This window comes from Neocloeon triangulifer, unplaced genomic scaffold (assembly GCF_031216515.1).
Source record: "Neocloeon triangulifer isolate White Clay Creek 2 clone unplaced genomic scaffold, ASM3121651v1 ptg000004l, whole genome shotgun sequence".
Taxonomy (NCBI): domain Eukaryota; kingdom Metazoa; phylum Arthropoda; class Insecta; order Ephemeroptera; family Baetidae; genus Neocloeon; species Neocloeon triangulifer.
Window position 1 is genome coordinate 1982207 of NW_026775547.1, and position 21238 is coordinate 2003444.

Sequence of the window (21238 nt, forward strand, 5' to 3'; positions counted from 1 at the left end):
TGATATGGCGAGTCTCGAGATGCAAAACAAAAGGATCTCTTTGTGTTTGCTCGTTTGGAGTATTTCATGTTGCATAAGAAAGCGGCATTCAAATGAAGATCAAAAAGCCTTTCCTGCAATGAGAGACATTGGAACGTGGTCTTTGTTCTTGCATAAAAGCCGCGACATCAAAACTTCAATCGGGGAAATCCTCGCAATGAAGGAAAAAACATGTAAGATTCAGAACGCCATTTGCGTCAGAGTAACTTTTTATTATTAGAAAAATGAAGAGCAATTTTCCCCAGGAGTGCTTTTATTACATTTAAAATTGAGTGACCATAGCAATTTATTTATTTTGAGCATTAAGAAAATTATTCAAAACAAATAGTTGAAAAAACATACATCAAATGATTTTAATTAATTTCTTTCTATTACATCAAATTCAGTGTTTAAATATCCTCGCTAATGCATGTAACTGAAGTGAACAATTTCCTTTTCTAATAAAAAAACAGGCGACATTTTCTGTATGCATTGCTTTTAAAAAAAAGTCTCATTATTATTAACCATGAGAGCCCTGTGCTTTTAAAATATCAAGAAAATAATTATAACATTTCAAGAATTTTAGAGAGTGAAAAATTATAACACGCATTTACCATGTTGACAAATTATAATATATTGTAAAAAATTAGAATATAAATTAAAATTTTAAAAAAACCTTAAAGTATTTTTATCAGAATGAAAAAAAATCATTTCATTAAAAAATATTTAAAAGGGTCTATTATGATTATAAACATCATTTATAGTTCATTTTTGGTCCATAATTATTATTTCATTCAATTTTATCCGCATATTATTTTTATTAGTGGTTTAGAGCTTTTTGACGGATGTGGTGCTCCACTGAAGGCCAGAATGTGTGAAACAACGGTGCACAGTTCAATGAGTTATCGCGGAGAGGTCAACCAAGCGAGCGTGTGATAAATTATAAGGCAACAAAAAACCAAGCTCGTTTCATGCAACACTAATTATCAGTCAGCAGTTGGAAACGAATTCGTTCCGAAAGGCAGTGGCCACCAAAAAGCAACAGCGCTCGACTAACACCGATTTTATTAAAAGTCCGCTCCACGAACTGAACAGGCACGGCTTTTCTGCTGATTAAAAACCGTTTCACTTATAACACGAGAACTTTTCACGATAGCGAGTCAGTTGGTTACGAGGCGAAGGGAATTTCACTTTTTTATATTAATCAGAGGCGTTGCGTGAGAACGGAGATTATTTTCTAGCCATATGATTTTAAAATTAAAATTTTTCAAATATAATTTTATTAATAATTTTCTTTTAATATTCCCTATTCATTTATTTTATTTTTAACAATTCACAGTAACAAAAATAACAAGTTTCTTTCATCAAAAGTGAGTTACATTTTACATCATTGCAATGTTTTTCTTTGCCAAATTTGCTCTCCATTTATGACCCTCCAATTCTAAAAATAAAAATCATTGCGTGTTCTGCGAAGACAGACATTCCAATGTCTCCAATTTCAAACCAGGAAAGTGGTCAGCAGTCGAACGAGTTTTGGCCTCTCCTTGAAATGACAATGACGCCGCTAATGATATTTTTACAACCCGCAAAGCGAAATGGAAATTTTTCGCGATTATACGGCCTCGGGCAGGACGATCGAGCAACAAAACGTCGCCGGAGATAATAGATTTGTTTGAATATATATTTTTATTGTTTTGCGTTTAGAAAGCGACGGACGTTTTAATTAGATCCAGAAATGGAAAGCGTTGCGAAAGAGAAGAGGCTGCTTCTTTGGTCTGTCTGGATTCGAAGCGAGTGCTGCTGATAACTATCAGTAAGTGAAGAAGTACTTTTGTGTGTTGCGAGCATGATGTTATTTAATGATCAATAAAGTAACACCCGATGTAAAATAAGCGGCGATAAGAATCGCACTTTTCATTAAAAGGCGGAGCTGAAAGTGGACGGACGGAAAACCATCAGTGCGGTTGGGCAACGAACCAACTGACAGCATATTTTTAAATTAGCGCACTTAGAGCATTTTGAATAAGGAGTGCGGAGCAATTATCACGAAGTGATCGAGTGATTCTCTATTTATCATGCACTTCAGAAGCTTAATTAAAATCAATCACCTTGCTGATTGGAGTTGTCGCGACTATTTATCACCCTAACGATGATTAATTGCATCATAATGAAGGCTAACTGATAACTTACATTTGTCCCAATTTGCATATAATTAATAAGGGCAGGTAGATTTTAATCTTGTTCACTGTCAGTTTTGTAAATATGAGGGTTTTAATAAATAATTATGATAATAATAGTAATAATTTGCAAATAGTCATCCTACTTCAATTGTGTCTTAAACAATGTCATCCATTAGACACAATATGACCGCAGATGCATTATATTAAATATAATTTACGTACAGAATAATGCACTTCATGTTTAAGTTTGCATAATTTCTCACAACTTACAAAAGTTAAAAAAAAAAAAATTAAAAACTTATATATTTAAAAAATAAACTTATTTGATAAAATATTGTGCTTAAAGTTAATAAATAGCTTACACCTTTTATTAATAATAATTATTGATTTTATTTTAACTTTAACTAACTTCATAGTCTATTTTAGTAAATAACCGTTTCGATCACTTGAAAACTTTAGGAAGTCCCTTTTCATTACTCTAATACATAACTAATTGTTGGCTTTTTGTTGAAAATTTTTTATATCAAATTAAAATTCAAATAATTATAATTATTATACAGCCTAAAATCCAAACACAATTTTTTTTTAAATATATCTTTAATTTGCATATTTATCTTTTATTGACTTTTCTTCCTTTTCCTTATCGTTCTAATAAATATTGTTATAATTTTAATCAAATAATTTAAAATTTGAACCTCGTCAGGTTGGAATATCTCAGGCAGAAGAAAAATATACCTTTTAAAGCTGCAGGTCAAAAAGTGTCAACCTCAAGAAATAATGTTCCCCTGCTGCATATTTTAGAATATATAATTTTTACCAAAGTCACAGCAGCCCGACTGGGACATGCAGGATTCAATTACTTAAAATTAATCACACTCTCTCGGTCACTCACAAAGAAAATGTGTCCATTTTTTTTCTTCCTTTATGCCATCGAGAGAGTGGAAAAAAAACTGTCCTCCTCTGGATACGAAAACGCACACACGTCCTTACGCCGGTGCGAGAGGTGTAAGTTTACATCCAGTTAGTTTGGTGGTCGTCTGTCCTTGATGCATGATCAGTTTTACGGCCGCCGCAGTGTACACAAGAAAGCTCATATTGGTGACCATCATTAAGAAAATATCGCGGCGAGCGACGACGGGCCTCGCTCGTCTGGGGCGCAAGGTCGGCCGACGGAAGGAAGACCCTAAATAGAACGATAAAGTCTAGCGAAAGTGCACGTGCCGAACGGGTGGCGGGGTGCAGGGGTGCGTGACGCAAGTAGGGGTGATTCTCTGTGCCTGCGCCTTTTATGGCCCAACTTCCTCCGCTATGACGACAAAGAAGTGTAAGGGCGCGTGTGCCAAATTACTTTTCGAAAAGGACACACATACGATGTGAGATGTGACTCATCTGGGAACACGCGAAAGTGCTGCGAAAGAATGAAAATTGCTCTGCGGGAAATGGCGAGGGTGAAAAGGGGCCAGTCCAGGCGATAACTGCCGAAACACGTGACGCTCTGTCGGCTTTAATTGATTTGTTGAATTTCTATGGAAATGGTTCTTATTGAGCTTTCTTACTTGTCTCTTGGTTTTATATTTAATACATTACGGATATGGAGAAAATTTGAATGTAGAACATTTATGCAACCCGCTCAACCCGCTTTTCTTATAATGGAAATCAATAATAAAAAAAACGTTGAAATTACTTTTAAATTTGTGAAATAGTTTGTTTTTTTAACACCTTTTACTCTAAAAATTCTTCAATGAAAAAATTTCTATTTAGCCAATAATTAAAAAAAAAGCTGAAAGTAATTTTTCTTTCAATTATGAGCAATGATTGGAGACAAGTAAGTTTATCACCAAGACAAAGGATATTGTAAGATTATGGATAAAATTATTTACATTAAGTTTCAAATACAATATGATTGGTATAATTTGATCTCAAAAGTTGTAGCAAAATTCTTGCTATTGCTGGCGCCATTTTATCTAAAAATGCAACGTTTCCCTTGCAACAATTGAGAAATTTTTGATGTCAATTTAATTTTCTTGTAGCAATAGTACAAATCAACAAGAATAAAAAGTTGAACCTTGGACATTTATAAAAAAATTAGTTCATAAAATTAGAAGTCTTATATAAAGGGATCAAAAACCTTAAGAAATTCCTTTGTGGCCATGGCCAAGTCAAATTTAGCTAATTTTTTAAACTGATATTATATTTATGATTTATTCATAAACTCATATACCAGTATCGAAATTGGAGCGAATTAATAAAAGGATTTTGGGACAACTACTACCTCGTACCTACAAGATTATCATTACCGACGCATTGTTATGGAATTGCCATTGTTGTAAATATAAATTTTGTTAAAAAAGAGTTCATTGTTTATATCAAATAAGAAACATAAGTGATAGTAATATTTTTTTAATAACTCATAAAAATGCTTAAAATAATGTAAATTTATTTTTAACCATAATATTAGTAAATGTATTAACATTAATATTTGAAAATGCAATTTATTTTTGGCTAAAATTAAAATTAACTGTTTTAAAAGTAGCACAGACACCATGTTTTATGTTGAGTGCCATAATCGCTAAAGAAGACGAAAATCAATTTGAATGAGCACGACGGGAGACATAAAAATCCAATCCTTTCGACGAATTAACGGAGGCACTTTGAGTTTAACACCTCGGCGAGCAACAAACGGTATAATGAATAAATTATTTCAAAACCTCAAATCCGTGAACAAAGACACAATGGCTGTGTTTGACCTCGTGACATTGCCTGCCGGTACATGTAATGATACAAGAGGAAGTGCAGTCATGGATTTAAGTGCTCGGTACGAAGAGAAAAGAGAACGAATAAAGAAAAAAATCAGGCCGGAGGAACCGTTTCGGCAAAAGTCAAGCGCAGGAATTATGAGGCCGTCGCCTTTTCACGCGCCAAGGGGCTGAAAGATCAAGTCTCGGGGCGAGGGAAGGAGAAAAGTGTATGCGCAGGTAAAAGGGTACGGAGAATATTTATTGGATTACCGTCTGCGGCAAATGTCACAAAGGATACGAGACGTCCTAAATTTCGAGCAGCTTAAGACGCTCAAAAGCATTCTTGGCTGCGAAGAAAGCAGAACTAAAACCCCATCAATCTGCGAGCTATAAATCATGCGTGACTTTTATAAGAAAAGAAAATTGAACCTTGATAAAAAAAAAGAATAAAAATCAGGCTATCTGCAATTATGATTCCATTTTACGCATGACTCGATTACATCTCCTCCGACTCTCTCCTGCTGATGAGAGGAAAAAAATAAAACAGGGATGCTCCTGCTTCCTTCGTGTATATAATCGAAAGATGAGATCGCGAAGCCGGAAGAGATCATCTCGAGCGGTGAAACACAAAATGTGTAACATCTACCGGAGAATAAAGTTCTTCCCACGCATTTAAAAGTGAAAATGCTTTCCCTGTTTCGCCCGAGCAAAAAATTCGAGTCGTGCTCAGCCCCACGGCGAGATCTTGCTTTGTTTTTTTGTCTGTGTGTTGGGTGCGCTCGGCTTGGTCTGGCCGTGTTTCTCGCGGCGGCCACCGGCACCGCGCTCTTGCTAATCAACGCACCCGATGCATAATCATAAGCAGCGAGTATTCATCGCGCCCGTCACCAGGAGACGCCACCAAGCTGACTGACGAACGCCTCGCCTCAAAAATATGATTAATTAAAACACGGATTGGACATTTCTTACTCGACAAAATAAATTTAAAAAGGTGCTTCACAACGATTAAAATTAATTTTTTTACAAGAGTAAGTTTGTGGCACGCCTTAAATTACAAAAAAGTGAACATCCAGAAATTTAAGCTTCAGTTTATTCTATATTGATTTTATTTAATTTAAAACACAAATGAGCCGGGGATTTGCTTTTAACATTAGGCAAAAGTATTTGTTTAGAAATATTTGAAGCATATATTGTTCAAAATCACATTTTTAAAAATTATTTTACAACTGTAGCATTAAAAAAAAATGCTTTATTGGGTGTAAGCAAACAGCTTTTTCAATACTTTTTTCAAACCTTTTTTTGGCTTATTGTTAGTGATTGGATTGATTACGAAGCATTTACTTTAAATGCGGGTTTAATTATCTAGAGGTTTTATATTTTCTAATTTATGAACATTTTGCAAGCACTACATACAATTGAATTTTACCATCCCATTTATTGTTCAAAATTCATAATTAAATGCGTATGACATTAGACAATTAATAAATAATTTCAAATGTTTAATTCTGATGGTTATAAAACTGAGATTTGAATTTTGTTTAAATATTTGAAAATTATCCCATTATTAAATTAACAAAATCATAATACTAAAAATTTTATATTCACCGTTATAGTTTTATACAAAAAAAATAATTTAATAATGTAAATAATATTAAATCTAAATTGAATTATAACTTTATTATTATGTGGTACTATAAAATTAAGTACTATTTTTGTCAATCTGCCTAAAAAAATTTGAATTGCACTGAATCTTCCTTAGTTAAAACTCAAATTAATGCAAGTTCTTACAATTAGTTTTGAAATAACAACGAATAAAATTTCGCACTAGCGCAGCAGATGCAGCCACTTTTTTTAAATGGTGCACAACAAACGCAATTATTTGCAGCTCAGCACCTGCAAAATCGCAGAAAAGATCCTTGAATGCATATTTTTTTTGAAAGAATAAAATAAAGTAATGTGGTTGCATGCAACCTAATTAACCGTTATCTGGAGCTGCACTCACCGAGAGTATAATTCGTTTAATCAAGCGAGGAGTCGATTATGTATATTTTATTCGCCGTCCTTATCTGCCGCTTGGGAATCGGTAGTTGGAAATAGATACACGCCGCAGCTGCCAGGGCGATCTTATCGGCGAACAATACCTGCTATATTATAGTTTGCGCTGAAATAAATATACATGTGCGCTGAGAGAAAGCAATGGCGGAGGAAAACAAGTGCTGCGAGGCAGGTCTTAACACTTGTTCCTATTAATTTTAAGTACCTCGTAAAATAATAGGCGCGGGAATTAATTACCCAGTCGACCCCACCACCGCCAATGATACTCTCATCTTTTATTTCTTGGTTTGGCCGAATGTAGGTGAGCGCTCGGCGGCTTTTCGCTGTTTGAGCGCGCGCTTTGTCTCTCTCTCGCATGCAAGCGAAAAAATGTTGCAATTCATCCTTGTTGAGTGCAGACCGCTATTATAAGTATAAAGTATTATGAGCGGCCGTCTGCAAATGGTGGGAAGAAACTAGATTGCACGTATTGCAAATTGTTCCTATGAGCTATATTTTAAAATAAAATTAAATTTAAAAAAAATAAAAAGTCGAATTTGCTGGAATACTTGATTTCATTTCGTATGTTGTGGAAAAAAAAATATTTTTAAGAATTGGGAAAAAACTGCCAGCTAAAATAAATTTTGAAGTAAATTGTATAAAACTCAGCAAATTTAACGGTTTTAAATTTTATGAATGAATCGTTTTCTTTTGCATCACAGCAATCAGAGCAACTTTGGATTTTGCATTCTGATTACATAAAACATTTTAACTAATCAGAGAGATTAATCAACAATTCAATCATTGTTGTCATGTGTGAAGCTTCATAATGAAGTAAAATGATTTAAAGAAAGAAATTGCAACAATTTAATTTGGTATGTATTCGGTTACTCATGAATTAACTCCGATATTTTTTTTTTAATTTTTAAAAAACATTTTGTAACATAGTCGCTAATTAAATGTGCAATGCAAAACTTGAATTTACAAATGAATATATAATATTTGGAATTTCCCTCAATAAAGTATGGCTTTTGCCGCAATCACTACATTCAAAACATATAATTAAAGTATGCATGTTTTTGAATAAAATTTAAATTTTAAATTACAAGCAGAGACGAGGGTGGTTGGTTCATATACGACTTCTCAACAACTTCCGCAATGAGCGAGGGCCAATCGAAATTATGATCGCATGTGTCTGCGAAATAATGAAATAGGATCGATAGAAGGGCGTCTGCACGTCTGCAATTCTCACGTGTAAGGTATTATCTTTCGGCGGCGCTGCTGCGACGCCGTGAAAAGTTTTAGTGGTGCCGCCCGATCGATATAAAATTGCAGTCTGATGTGGGGTTGAAATGCGACCTCTTCGCATTCTCTCAGCGGTGACTAATTAACGGCGCGCCCTTGTGTGTTTTTCACTTATTTTCACTCGGCAGAGCTGGAAATAAATTAAGCGTATCACTTTTAATGGTCGCTCAGCATCTCAGTGCAGACGAGAGTTTTTTTGTAATTTAAATCACGAAAAAAAAAATAGTGTTCATCAGAATCGTGCTCAGCCTCGACCGTCAATGGCAGAAGCAATAAAATGCTTAATAGGTGGTGCTTTTCTTTCATTTTTTTTTTTTAATAAAGCCGCAATTTCTATCGTTGGGGCAAAAAGTGACGCGGTGAAACGGCGGCGGGATATTTCTTATTATATTTATTTTCCCGGCAAGTGCACATCTCGGAGCAGAGACTCTCGTCCTGGCTGGGTATTAAATTATGGTGCGACTTTCATTAAGGACGATTTACTGCCACTTAATAGTGCAATTGTAATAGTCCGGCTTTGTGACTTTCGTGTTTAATTACGAAGAGGGGATATTTATGACCACAGAAACTCATTTCCTGAGAGAAGAGTTTTTTATGACAAGAAATATAAATGAATGAGCACGAATTTTAATTGAAAAAGACAAAACATGCAAAGTAAGAAAAGCATAAATTGACAAATATAGTAAAATTAGGACTGATTGAAAAAATGATTTTTATATGAATTTAACAAAAAAAAATTGTTGTAAATAAGGATCCATTTAGCAATAATAATTTATTCTTTCTAATTCAACTGTCCTCTCTTTTAGGTGTAGAAATTTGCGCTTGGGGAGGACAAGTGATGAAGTGCAAAACAGGATCTGCAGCAGTTATTATTTTTTGTAATTTTAATTTTTAAAAGTAGCAAATTATTTATTTTAACGTTTTTAAATATATGAAAACGATATCATTTTGAAGGTTTCTTTTATTTTCCATTTCAATTAGAGCAAATCGTAAATATAATGCGGATTATTAAATTGGAGTATCAAGTCTCAAAAAATTTGAAATTAAGAAAATCAGTATTTAATACATAATTACAATATTAGCTATCAAACCATGAGTTGTATTACTTTACGTTTTACTTTCATAGATTTTCGTTTAATATAATGTTCAAAGGGGACATATTTATAAAAATATCTTACTTGATAGAAAAACAACATCTCAAAATATTTCATGAACATTTTACAACTACATACGGAAGGATTTGACCCTCTTAAAATTTAAGAACACAATTAGAAATACCTTTTCTTAAAATATAATTTTAAATTTTTTTATTAAAACGTTCGTTTAATTTTTTCTAAATGATTTGTACATAAAGAATATGATTCAGAAGCACAATAAGTGGGAAAATTTCAGATGTATCATTTTTCATGCTAGGCGTAACTAAACACTGGTACAAACGTCGTGCTCACAATTTCACACGATGTGAGAACGCATGTTGCATTGAATGCGTCGATCGAGCCTCACGCCGGCCATGCATGTGTATAAAAACAATAAAGAATAATAAACAAAGCTCCGTAAACGGAGCCTACGTCATATAAAAAGCGTGCGAATCTCCATTTAAATTACATTACTTATATTTTTCAGAATCGGCAGCAAAACGCACCGTACAATCTAATGGGGACGAGTGGATTTTACATTTGCCGTCGCGGTCCATTGGTCGCGAGCGAGTGCCTCTTATTGCCATAGAGAGGTGCCACACGAATCGGCAGCGTGATGGAGTTGATATACGCGTCGTGCAGTGATAATGGCAATGGCATTGCATGCGTGAAAACTGGGTTAAAAGTGCATCTCGCGCCGATCACACCGTCGGGTGGCGGCAGCGGCGGCGGCCGGGCCGACGACGCACGGATATCACAAGAAAAGGTCTCTGTTCGCAGCTGGCACGGCGACATCAGGTTCCGTTACTTGGAACAAGACCGGAATATGTTACACTTTTGTTATCTTAGCCCTTTGGCCGCTTGTTCTGACAACGAAAAAGCTTTTAAACTCAAAATGGATTTTTAATATTAAAATAAATCAAGCTTTTTCAGATTAATTTATTTACACTTTGATTTTTAAATTTTGTTAATTTATCATAAAAAAAACCTAATTCAGTCCATATGATTATGCTCATGATATAAACTTTAAATTTTCTGAATCAAGATATTGATCTTAAACCATTTTTGTTTCTTTTTTTTCTATTAATTTTACGATCCTACTTTTGAGTCGAACACAAAATGAAATCATTATAATTTTTAATTAAAAAAAATTTTTATATTCACGATTGATTTAAATTAAAATTATAAAGGTGTTGGTTAGAAGTTCAATCATCAGTGACTCACATTCGTGTTTGCCATAATGATATACGCTCATAATTACTATACGTGCAAAAAACACGTGACGCTTGCACTCGAGCGTTGTAAATTTATAATGCTCTCTCGGCGAGGTAAATATAATAAATGGCAACAAAGCATTCGCAAGCAATTACATTCAAATTGAAAAAAGTTGCATTATTTATAGCGGTGCTCAAGCGTATTTAATTCACTGGCAGGCGCGACAATGAAATGAACTGTAAATTAATATCAGTTCTCTGTGCTCCTCCTTCAAATTAACAAGAGGCACTAAAATTGAAATAAAATTTTGATCCATCAAGATCAAACTGCAAATGACAAAAAGTGGAATTAATAAAGTATATTTATAATTAATTTGGCACAGTCAACCAATAAATGATATGAAAGAGATAAAAAGACACAATATTACGCTTCCACCCAAGGAAAACGATGACAGTAACAGTCAATTAAACATAGATTCATAATTGGACTTTCACTTTACATAATTATTAAATTATTATTACACAATTATTTGTATTTTACATTTAAAAAAATGTTTCCGATAGCACTGGATTTTTACGAAACTTATATAAAACGCATAACTAAAATTCCAACTTTTAAAAATATGAAATAATTAAATATATATATATAAAAAATATTTATTAAAATTGTTAACATGTTCAGCAATAAAATAATATAATATTAACGTTGAAAGAAATTAAATATATTTTTATAATATTAGGCAAGAAACAATAATTTCTCTGGGTCTCGCACTTTCAATTATTGCAAAAAGAGCTCGTGCTAAGTACACAGCTCAGCATCTGTTGCCCGCGGCCCATTTGGTTGGCGCTTTTCTCCTTGTGCCCATGCTAATAATGCCGGAGGTAAATATTTAAAGGCGTACGTGTGCATCTCGCGTGTATCTATGTACATTGGCCGGGGGAGCACACAAACAAGGCGCATACACAAACTACTATAACGTGTGCATAATCTTTTAATATGCGCCGTGTGTCATGAGTTTGTTCTTGTTAATATCATCATCAGCCGGCCGATTATGTATATATTTATGTGTTGAGAAGCTACCGTATATAGCGCGATGGCACACACACAACACATGGACATTCCATGAATATTTTATTTTCGTTTGTATAAATATTGAGCGGCGTGCAAGCGCATGCACTCGAGGTTAGAAACGTTTATATTAGCAAAGGAACGATTGAAAAAGTCACGATTCGAAATGATTTGCCGCTCGCAGGATTCAAAGCAAATAATAAATCTCGGCGATGTCGATTAAGATCTCCCCGCCGCGTCAGGTGTTGTTTCTCGTTTTCATCTCTCGGCTGTTAGATGATGGATTTCAAGAGATGAACTCGCTCGTGTTTCAATTTCGACGGGGAAAGTCGCGGTAATCAATTTTACCGCGAGAGTTGTAAAAATATTCCGTTTTATTGCACCTGAGAAGATCTATCTCAAGTGAAATTCATAGTCTGCGGTGTAAAATAGTCTCTTTTTCTCCCCCAGCAAAAGATCCTGCCAGTCGAAGCAAAAATTATTATTCATGTTTTAATGTTGTTCAAATATATTATTTTCTCAAAATTCAGCTTGAAGAAATATAAATATACAAGACCAGAATTAGCAAAAAGAAAAATAAAATGATTTTTCTTACTGTTAAATGAAATTTTCTGTACCCAAGATTTTTCGTTTTCCATAATTTTTTTGAGCATCAGTGACAAAATTGCAAATGCCTGACTTCAGAATGTATTTAATGGGAAAAAAAGAAAAACATCAAAATACTTGTTACGCCAGTCTAGAGTCTATAGAATTAAAAAAAAAATTTCACTGTATATGTTAAATACGGCGTTTGTTTAGTCATTTTTGTCTAATTTGAGGGTTTTATTATAAGAAAAGTTGAGAAATGTTTGATACTATTGAAACTTAAATTTTCTGTACTTACAAATTAACAAGAAATTTGTACCACTCCACGTCAATTAGTGAATTCTTACCTAAAACAGAGAGAACACAAAATTAAAACAAAAGAAAGTGCTGGTGTAAAAATGTCTGTATCGCTTTTCATAGAAAAATCCTATTTTCACTGCACATCATTTCCACTAAGACAACTGGAAATACGGTTGCACACTTATGATAATTTATCAACACTTGGTTATTGAAGATAAATATTAATAAAATATGATATATTTTTTATCATGATATTTGCCGTTGGCTTGCAAATTGATCCACACGATTAGCTTTCTTTGTTCTTGCATGCAAACTGAACAGAGTTGAATTCCGCATAATTTATCTTTTTATTTAATTTTATGGCTGCTTTCCGGGCAAATATTTTTACAATCGCAATAAAAGCTTCGCATTCGACACTTTTTTTTTACTTCTTGATATTTTCAGGTGCGCTGCACGGTTTTTTAACTCTTATATTTTGCCAGCGTCAGATTTCACCGGTCGTATAATGTATAAGGCGACGATGTTATCGTTGGCGAGATGGACCATTTCAAGAGCGGTTCACTTTCAACCTCTCGCGTTACAGTAATTATCATGCACAATGAATTCCAAATGAGCGCGCATGAATAAATCGAGAGAGGCGACCAGTAAATAAATCAGACCGGAGAACAACACGCCGTTTCTTTTTCAAAGCCCCGGGGACAGATCGGAAATTAATTCACTGCAGTGATAAATCAACCTGTAATCGGGGCCTAATCGCTCTGACGCGGAGAAAAAGTTTTAATTTTTAATCAGCGGCAGGAAACGGTGCTCCAAATTAGACGATTTACTCAAATGAGCGAGGACTAATTTCGCATGGAAAGTGGTGTCACTTTTAGAGTGGTAAAAATGAAATTTTTTAATTTCTTTTGCTTCCGTTGACTCGGGATTGTTTATGGCACTTTACCACCGCAGACAAACAGGAAAAGTAAATAAGTGAGGCAATATTTCATTTTTTTCTGCGAATCAGACTTGCAGCTTATTACGCGATTAGTCACTCGGTTTGAAACAAAACACCAACGTCAGGCTTAGCAAAAAATTAGAAATCGTACTGCACCAGATTTAGCCACGTCAAACGGGTTTTGGGAAAAATTTACGGCGGGTGATTGAATATTAAATTTCAAATGTGATGTAAATTCACGTATATACGTGCCAGTTTTCCATTATCATAACAGTATAATATGGAACGAGCTAGCCGGGAGCATATAATAATATTTGATACGCCGGCATATAAATTGGTTGTAGGAATAAAATAATAATCCATCTTGGCTCTTGAAAGAGGAGAACAATTATTAACTTTTCTTGGAGCAGGTGGCTAATTTAGCTTTATGAATTTCGCTCGCCTTTTTTATGCACCTCTTGAGAGGCGGCGACGATTTTTCGCTCTCGTGTGCGAGATGTAATAATAATAATTTCTCTCAATAACCTTTTGACACTCGTCATCGCGCAACCTTTTGTCGACGATGCGAGCGGTGCCAAGCGAGAAAAAATATCGGATAACGCCCTGCCATTCTTGAGATGTTCAAATTGTTAATAGTTTAAAAGCTCTCGGTCACATTGAATGGAAAACATTTTATTCGTGAAAAAATTAAAATTATGTCCGCTAAATTTCTAAAAAGCATCATATTGAAATAATTTTTGAACTTGGTAGACTTGCTTTTTTAATGAACTTTTATAAATCATACTACTAAGCTACCACAATACATTAACAATTATGCTTATATCATCTTATACGTTGTTTTCAAGTGCGCTGAATTTATATTAAATATAAACACCTGATTAATTGGTAGAACTTCCTTCAATTTATCAAATTTTGTATTATATTTGTTTTTTTATTCAGTAAATTCAGGTAAAATATAAAATAAAACAAAAATATAAACTAAATAGCTACTAAAAAAATCACAATTAAAGAATAAAAATATATTTTTATATGTTTAATATGAGCCTTATAATTTTCTAGAATGAATTATATCATATTATGCTAATTTTTATTATCAGTGCTTCATTAAGAAAATTTGTACAAGAGCACACAGGGCAAGGTTTTTGTGCGGTCAAGTGCCGCATCTCTCGCATTGAATATTCATGATATGCATAATGACGCCGGTGATGAGACCTAGGTCGAGCCGAGTGACGCCAGCAGATATTGAACCCGGCGTGACCTTTCCTGATGGTGATATAACTTTTAATGCGACCGCTACTCCATGGAATTCGCCAGTGGCCCAGATTTGTGCCACACATTATTTCGCCCAATTTACTTAATCGTAGGCGCATCGAGCAATTAAGCCTTTGTGTGAATTTGAATCGGTTGGTCACCGCAGCTTTTAGGCACGGCGATTATATTAATGGAACTCTCTGGAGTGAGGTGAGAGACGAGCGAAATCTCTCGGCGCGTCAAAGTGATTAAATTCTTCACATTTCATTAAGCATGGGTGCTCTGTCAAGTACCACACACAATTAATAACTTTCACTCATATTTCATAAACAAATGATTCAAGAGAGTGACAAAATGGTAAATGAATAGAGGGAACGTTGGCAATTTGTATTAACAAATTATCAACAAAATACATAAATTGGTCTAGAGAGAAACGGTGCATAATTAATTGTGATAAAATATTTTGCTTTTAGCCGTATTTTCAATTATTTTTCTTACTTTTTTTCTTTATTATTCAAATATCTTATATCTCAAACAATTCTTTTTATTTAAGCAAAGAACTCGGGCTTTTTCCTTTTGTTGTAAAAATTGTTTTTATTGAAAAACAATTCTATCAGTTTAGGTGAAATTGCTGATTTTTTTATCATTCTTTATCATGAAATAGGGTCACAAACCATGACTGAAACTGGTAGAACCGTTATGTTTTTAAATAAAAACAATTTTTTACAGCAAGGAAGAAGCTCGAGTTCTTCACTTCCGTGATCATCTCCTCGAGTGTTAAACAAATTCCTTTTATTCCAATTTAATATTCAATGCAGTTTCGCGGATTGCATACAGCTTAGACAAGAAATTCAAATTTTTGAATACAAACAATTTTTTACAACGAGGACAAGCCCGACTTGCTTCATTTCCAAGAAATTTATGTAGGAAATAATAAACATCAAAACTTGTTCAGGTTTTCTTTATACATTTGAAGAAAATCACTGGTTAAGTGAAGATTGGCAGAGTTCCCTTGTGAGCTTGAGAAACGAGACTTGCCCTTGGCAGAAAGAATTGCGCAGCAAATTTTGCGGTTGTTTTCAAGAGTAATGAAAATTCACACACTTATTTTCTGCAAAGTGCGTCATTGAATTTTCTTTTAAATAAAGTCTTAACTGATTGAAGATTTCAACTTTCAGCAAAACATTTTTATTTTTCAAGGGTGCAAGTTGGCACGCACACCTGGGCCGGCGCTGACAGCAAACGGATTGGGCTCAAGGAATTGGGGCCACACACACTCACGGCACCGCAACCCGGGTCGCGGCGGGAGAGCACTAATTACATTGCCTGTCACGGGGAGAATCACATCAAGCAAGATTGCCGCTCTCGAAAGCGTTTTGAGGCGAAATGATCTGGAAGCGACAAGTGTATCAAGCGGCAGGCCTTTCACACAGGAATGTCGGAGGGGGCGGCAGACGGGGTGTTTCAAGTGTGTTAATTCCAGCAGACCCCAACTTATCTGACAGAAACTGCTTGGAAATGATCTGGTTGGATTCAGAGAGAGATAATTCAGTCTGCTACATGGAAACTCGAGGATCTTAATCTGGCATCATTTTGATCGGCTTATTTGAATTTAAAATAATAATTAATATTTTTTGCCATGGTAAATTAGAGCGAATTTCAAGCAGTAAATCACAATTGGATTTTTATTAAGAATTTAATTAAGATTCTTTAAAAACAAATTCCAATTAAACGTTTGTATAAAAAGTAGCAAAATATTCTTGCAATTTAAAATATTTGTAATAATTTAAAATATTATACAATTTAAATTACAATTAATTTAAATAATTCCCTCCTAAATGTAAAATGTTTTGTTTATTTCAAATTTAGGCCCTCCTAAACTTCAAAATTTGTCTTTGAAATCAAAACACACGTCCCTCTCTCTCGTTTGTTCAGAGTGTGTCGTAGATTGAGTTGGAAGGTCTTCTTTCACCTCATTCGCATCACAAAGGCTAATCCCTTGCAACGTCTCGGCGACTCTGACGAAGCACGTGACTAGCCGAGTGTGACAGCAGATTACACTCAAGAAGTGCATCTCATTCATTTGAATTAATTAACGTGCAGGCGAAGGGGCTAAAAATAGTGCACAAGTCTCTGCGCTGACGTTCGTCCCGGTGAACTCGCAGTGGTGACGCATTTTATTTTACAAACGTGCTGGCCAGACTGCGAGGGGCTGCCCGTTGATGCATCACCTCTTTTTTCAAGAGGACGCTCCATTTGCGCGTGTCTATCGCACTTGGCAGCATCTTGCGAGCGTGAAGGGCCGTGCAAAATGTACACCCATCGCTCGAGAGTGGCGATAACGGACCGAATTGGAAGTGGGACAGGAAAATTACCCCGCGCGCTTAAATGACGCAAATTCGCTAATTAACCCTTTTCTCGAATTAGATGGTCGTTTCGCGCTTAATGGGGTATATGGGAAATCGTTCTGGTTGACACACTGATGGCTCATAAAAGTATATTTTGGTTTCAAGTGGGCTTCTGTAATAGTTTATCAGTGAGTCGTCTCTGAATGGGAGTACAATAATTTTTATAACTTCCACAATTCTCATTATTTGTGGAATTGAAAGGGTTAAATTTTGTGTATGCTTTTGATAGAATAATAGGTATAAATTATTCATTAATTGAAATTTAAACACTTTTGTTATAAGAGAAAATTTACGTCTTCTATACGGCTGCAGATGGATATTTCAATGAAAGTAGTGTTAGCTGCTGTCCAGCGTGCAAAATATAATATAATGGTTATAATTTAATTCAATAAATTTCACATTAATTTAAACTTAAATACCTGTAAAAGGAAAATTTAAAAAAAAAAAATGAAAATAATATTAATATTAAAATTAAAGCTTTATTTAAACTAAGTAGAAAATTAGTCGGTTATAATTAATTTTTTAAAGAGATTATATTACATGAAAATAATTTAAATGCAACATTATTCTCATTTAATAATTTAAACTAAATAATTTAATCTTGAGGCAACCAGAGCGAAGACAACAAAGTCTTAACGACCTCGCATGAGTCAGAAGGGTGTTTTGGAAAAGCGATTAAAATTTTAAGAGCCAGAATTTGTTTCGTTTGTTTGAGAAGACGTAAATCACCGATATAAAAGTGAGCGTGATTCATTGTTCGGGTAGTGAGAGAGAGAGGAGGGCGCAGTAAAATTTTTAAAACCCGTGGAGAATCGGCCAAGAAGGGGTTGACGTCACTCTCGCCATCTCCTTCAGACAAAAGAGTCTCAAGTGAGCGAAGAGTACACGCGCGTCTCGTCGTGACGTTTTATAACGTTAAATTCGCCGGGTACATGCGGAATAATTAATCGAGTTTTGCGTCCGATCGACAGGCCCGGAAATTCAATTATGGAGGAGGAGGGCACGTGAGAGAGAGATACAGTTCTATAATGTGTGCGGTGGAAATTTCATTCTAATTGAATCAAAAATTATTTGGCACTTGAATCTCCGCGTCATTCTGATAAAAATTATTTTGTACAAATAATATCTTAAAATAAATTATTTCTAATTTTAAACAAGTTTGAGACATTTTTAATGATTTCTTCACGTTTTTCAGGTAAAACAGGACCATTTTCACTAATATTGACGTTTGCCAAAATTTTGAGTACAATTTGTAATAAAAATTTAAAATTCTATTAAATGATCATATCGAATTTATCTTGAAAAGTACATTTTAGGGACTTCCCCAACTCAAAATTTGACCTTTGGTCAAAAAATATTTTTTTGTCTGTACAAAAAAAAATGTGCAATTACCATGGAGAGCATCCTCTGGAAATCTGGAGCAGTGGACATTCTGGGTCACACCCCGCGCGTTCAATATAAGTAATTGTCCTTTCTTTTGGGTAATTACGCGACGACGAACAAACAGTAATCGCCGCCGCACTCAATCATCTGCCGGTCCAGCATCTGCAGTGTGCTCGATTGTACTACTAAAGCTGTAATTCCGCCGCCGCACATGCAATGATCTCACCTCGTGACCTGCGCAGATCATATAATAAATGTACTACCTCCGGATGGTGGACCGAGATAAAAAAAAAAGAATAAAGTCAGCCGGCCCCGCGCGTTTGCCGCAGTGAAATAAAATAGGAAAAACTACCGATGGAGAGATTGTTTGTTGTGTGTGTGTATTGGGCGCTTTTTCAGATGCACGCATGTGAGGCGACTGCTGAAAAGTTGGAGTAGAAAGTTCGCCGGGAGTTTTATCTTTTTAACCCTTTCAACCGGCACGGATTCGCCGCCGAGCTGCGATTTTTATACAGTCGGGGTGATTGCGATCGGCCAATTTTACGGCTTTCCAGGAAAATTTCTCCGCTGTTTGTGCTAAATATCTCGTAAATCAATCTTCAAGCAAGAGGAATGAAAGGGTTGAGTTTATGGCCGCGCACTTTATCGGTGAGCTAAAGAGATTTACAACGTTTTCAACGCAGTCATTAATTGAGCTTTTGTTTACAAATAATTTTAGCATCAGAAGCTAGATTTGTGCAATTTGCAAAATTAACTCTCAGGATAATCAGATAAAAAATTAAAATAAAAATAATACAAAAAAATATATAAATTTCTCATTATTTTTATATGGTGTTAATGTAAGTCGAATAATAATTTATAATTTCTACTTTGAAGCCAGAGAATAGCTTTCAAATGATGGAAACAAAAAAGCGTATAATGTCTGATAATTACGTTGATAAAAATAGTTATTTGGGGAGGAAATGCACATAAATATTTCGTCATTGACAGCTTTCAATAAATTTATAAAATATGAAAACTATATTCTTATGCATGATTCATGAAAATAATATCTTGAAGCGAAATGAAGGAAGATAGTTAAGTATATTAATAGATTAATTATCAAATTGGTATCGTCAGTTATAGTTAAAATATACCATAGCAGAGACATACAGGGATCAGACCATTATTATTAAATGTTTACTTCATACGTCTTGTTGCATGGACAAAATCTAAAGTTTATAAAGAACATTTCATTCCAATTTTACGTTTTTTTTGTTTGTTTTTTTAAATCGGAAACCCTATTTTTAAGCCAGCTGAATATTTCAAATTTGAGAAATGGGAAAAATTGAAAAAAAAAAAAATATATTAAAATAAAAACGAAATTAGTTTGAAAATCAGATAAAAAAAACAATTAACTGACGACTTTTAATTATATAAAAATATTTAATGGTGCTAACTTCGATAAACGTGTAAACGTCTACCATTATATTTTATTTCCTAGTATTTGGAATAATTTAAAATCATCATCTACATTTTCAAAAAACATAAATTGAGACATTATATCTTCTAGGCTTGATTATAAAAAATCCGCTAAAACTCTGCCAACTTTAAATAAACATCAAAACATCCTGCAAGATCAATCAATTTCCACTCCACTTATTGCAAATTCGCCGATAAATCTTGCAAATGCGAGTCGGCAGAATCACGCGAGCGAGCGAGTTTTTCCTCCGGCGCAGAACTGAGAGGCGGCATTATTTATTTCTCACTTAATAATCTCGCATTGGTTGTCTATACATGCTGAATATCATTTTAACCCGCAGCTCGGCGAGTTTGAATGCGCTCGTAGATCTCGCTCGAAAATTATATTATCACGCAATTCGAATCTAGCTCGTAAATATTATAAAACGCGAATGCACTCTCAGCTCAGCAGATCGCGCTGGGATTTTATTTTCGAGCGTGATATTTCAATTTGAATTATTACAATCGAGGAAGAAAGTTCTGACACAAAGTCACACTTAATTTACGTACGCCAGGGATGGAATAAGTTAATAAATTACCTTCCTCGTTCGGCCGGCCATTAAAAATGTGATGCCACACACGCGTGACAGGCCAGCTTATAAATAATAACGAGATGCGTTCGAGACTCTATCTGCCTTTTTTGAAAGAGGAAAATTCAAGTCAAGTGGAAAAGGAAGTGATGCACGCACTTAATATGTGTATAAAAAGCAGCCGCGAGGAGGATTAAAAAGCATCAGTTTCACAGTTGAGGAGCATCTCTCAAGTTATGATATACACATCATTATCTCTCATAAACCCAAAGAGGCGAAAGGAAAAAAAAGAGGTGTTATTATAATCAAAAGGCGCGGGTAAATCCTTTTGACGAAAGGCTTAATCAGGTATGAAAGTAGGCTTTGGGTAGCAATTTAAAGAGAAATGACACATATTTCTTTACATAAATCCTGATCAGGATGTGACCTATAAAATGTTTTCCTATATTTTAAATTTTGTTCGGTAAAAAAAAATAAGTATTGGATTCGTTAAGTTCATATACGGCAGCTATAGAATTGAAAAAGACCCAGAATTTTGAAATATAAAAAGGTAAAATTAATAATACTTTGTAAACTTGAGGCAAAAAAGGAGCAAGTCTAGTTAAAATTTGTCTATACAGAAGAATTATAAGAATAATTTAAGAATTATT

General features: G+C 34.5%; 1 protein-coding gene across 7 annotated transcripts in view; it reads right to left on the bottom strand.

The window, feature by feature from the left end:
* Positions 1–21238, bottom strand: part of LOC132193357 (rho GTPase-activating protein 23) — a 98153-nt gene that overhangs the window by 58350 nt on the left and 18565 nt on the right. Inside the window, exon 1 of one of the 7 annotated variants that reach the window (XM_059613978.1) lies at positions 18568–18621. The exons of the other annotated variants lie outside the window; for them this stretch is intronic. Within the exon in view, the coding sequence (XP_059469961.1) occupies positions 18568–18606 (39 nt within the window). The 5' untranslated portion in view covers positions 18607–18621. Of the gene's footprint in view, positions 1–18567; positions 18622–21238 lie in introns of those variants that run through there. 7 annotated transcript variants of the gene reach the window in all.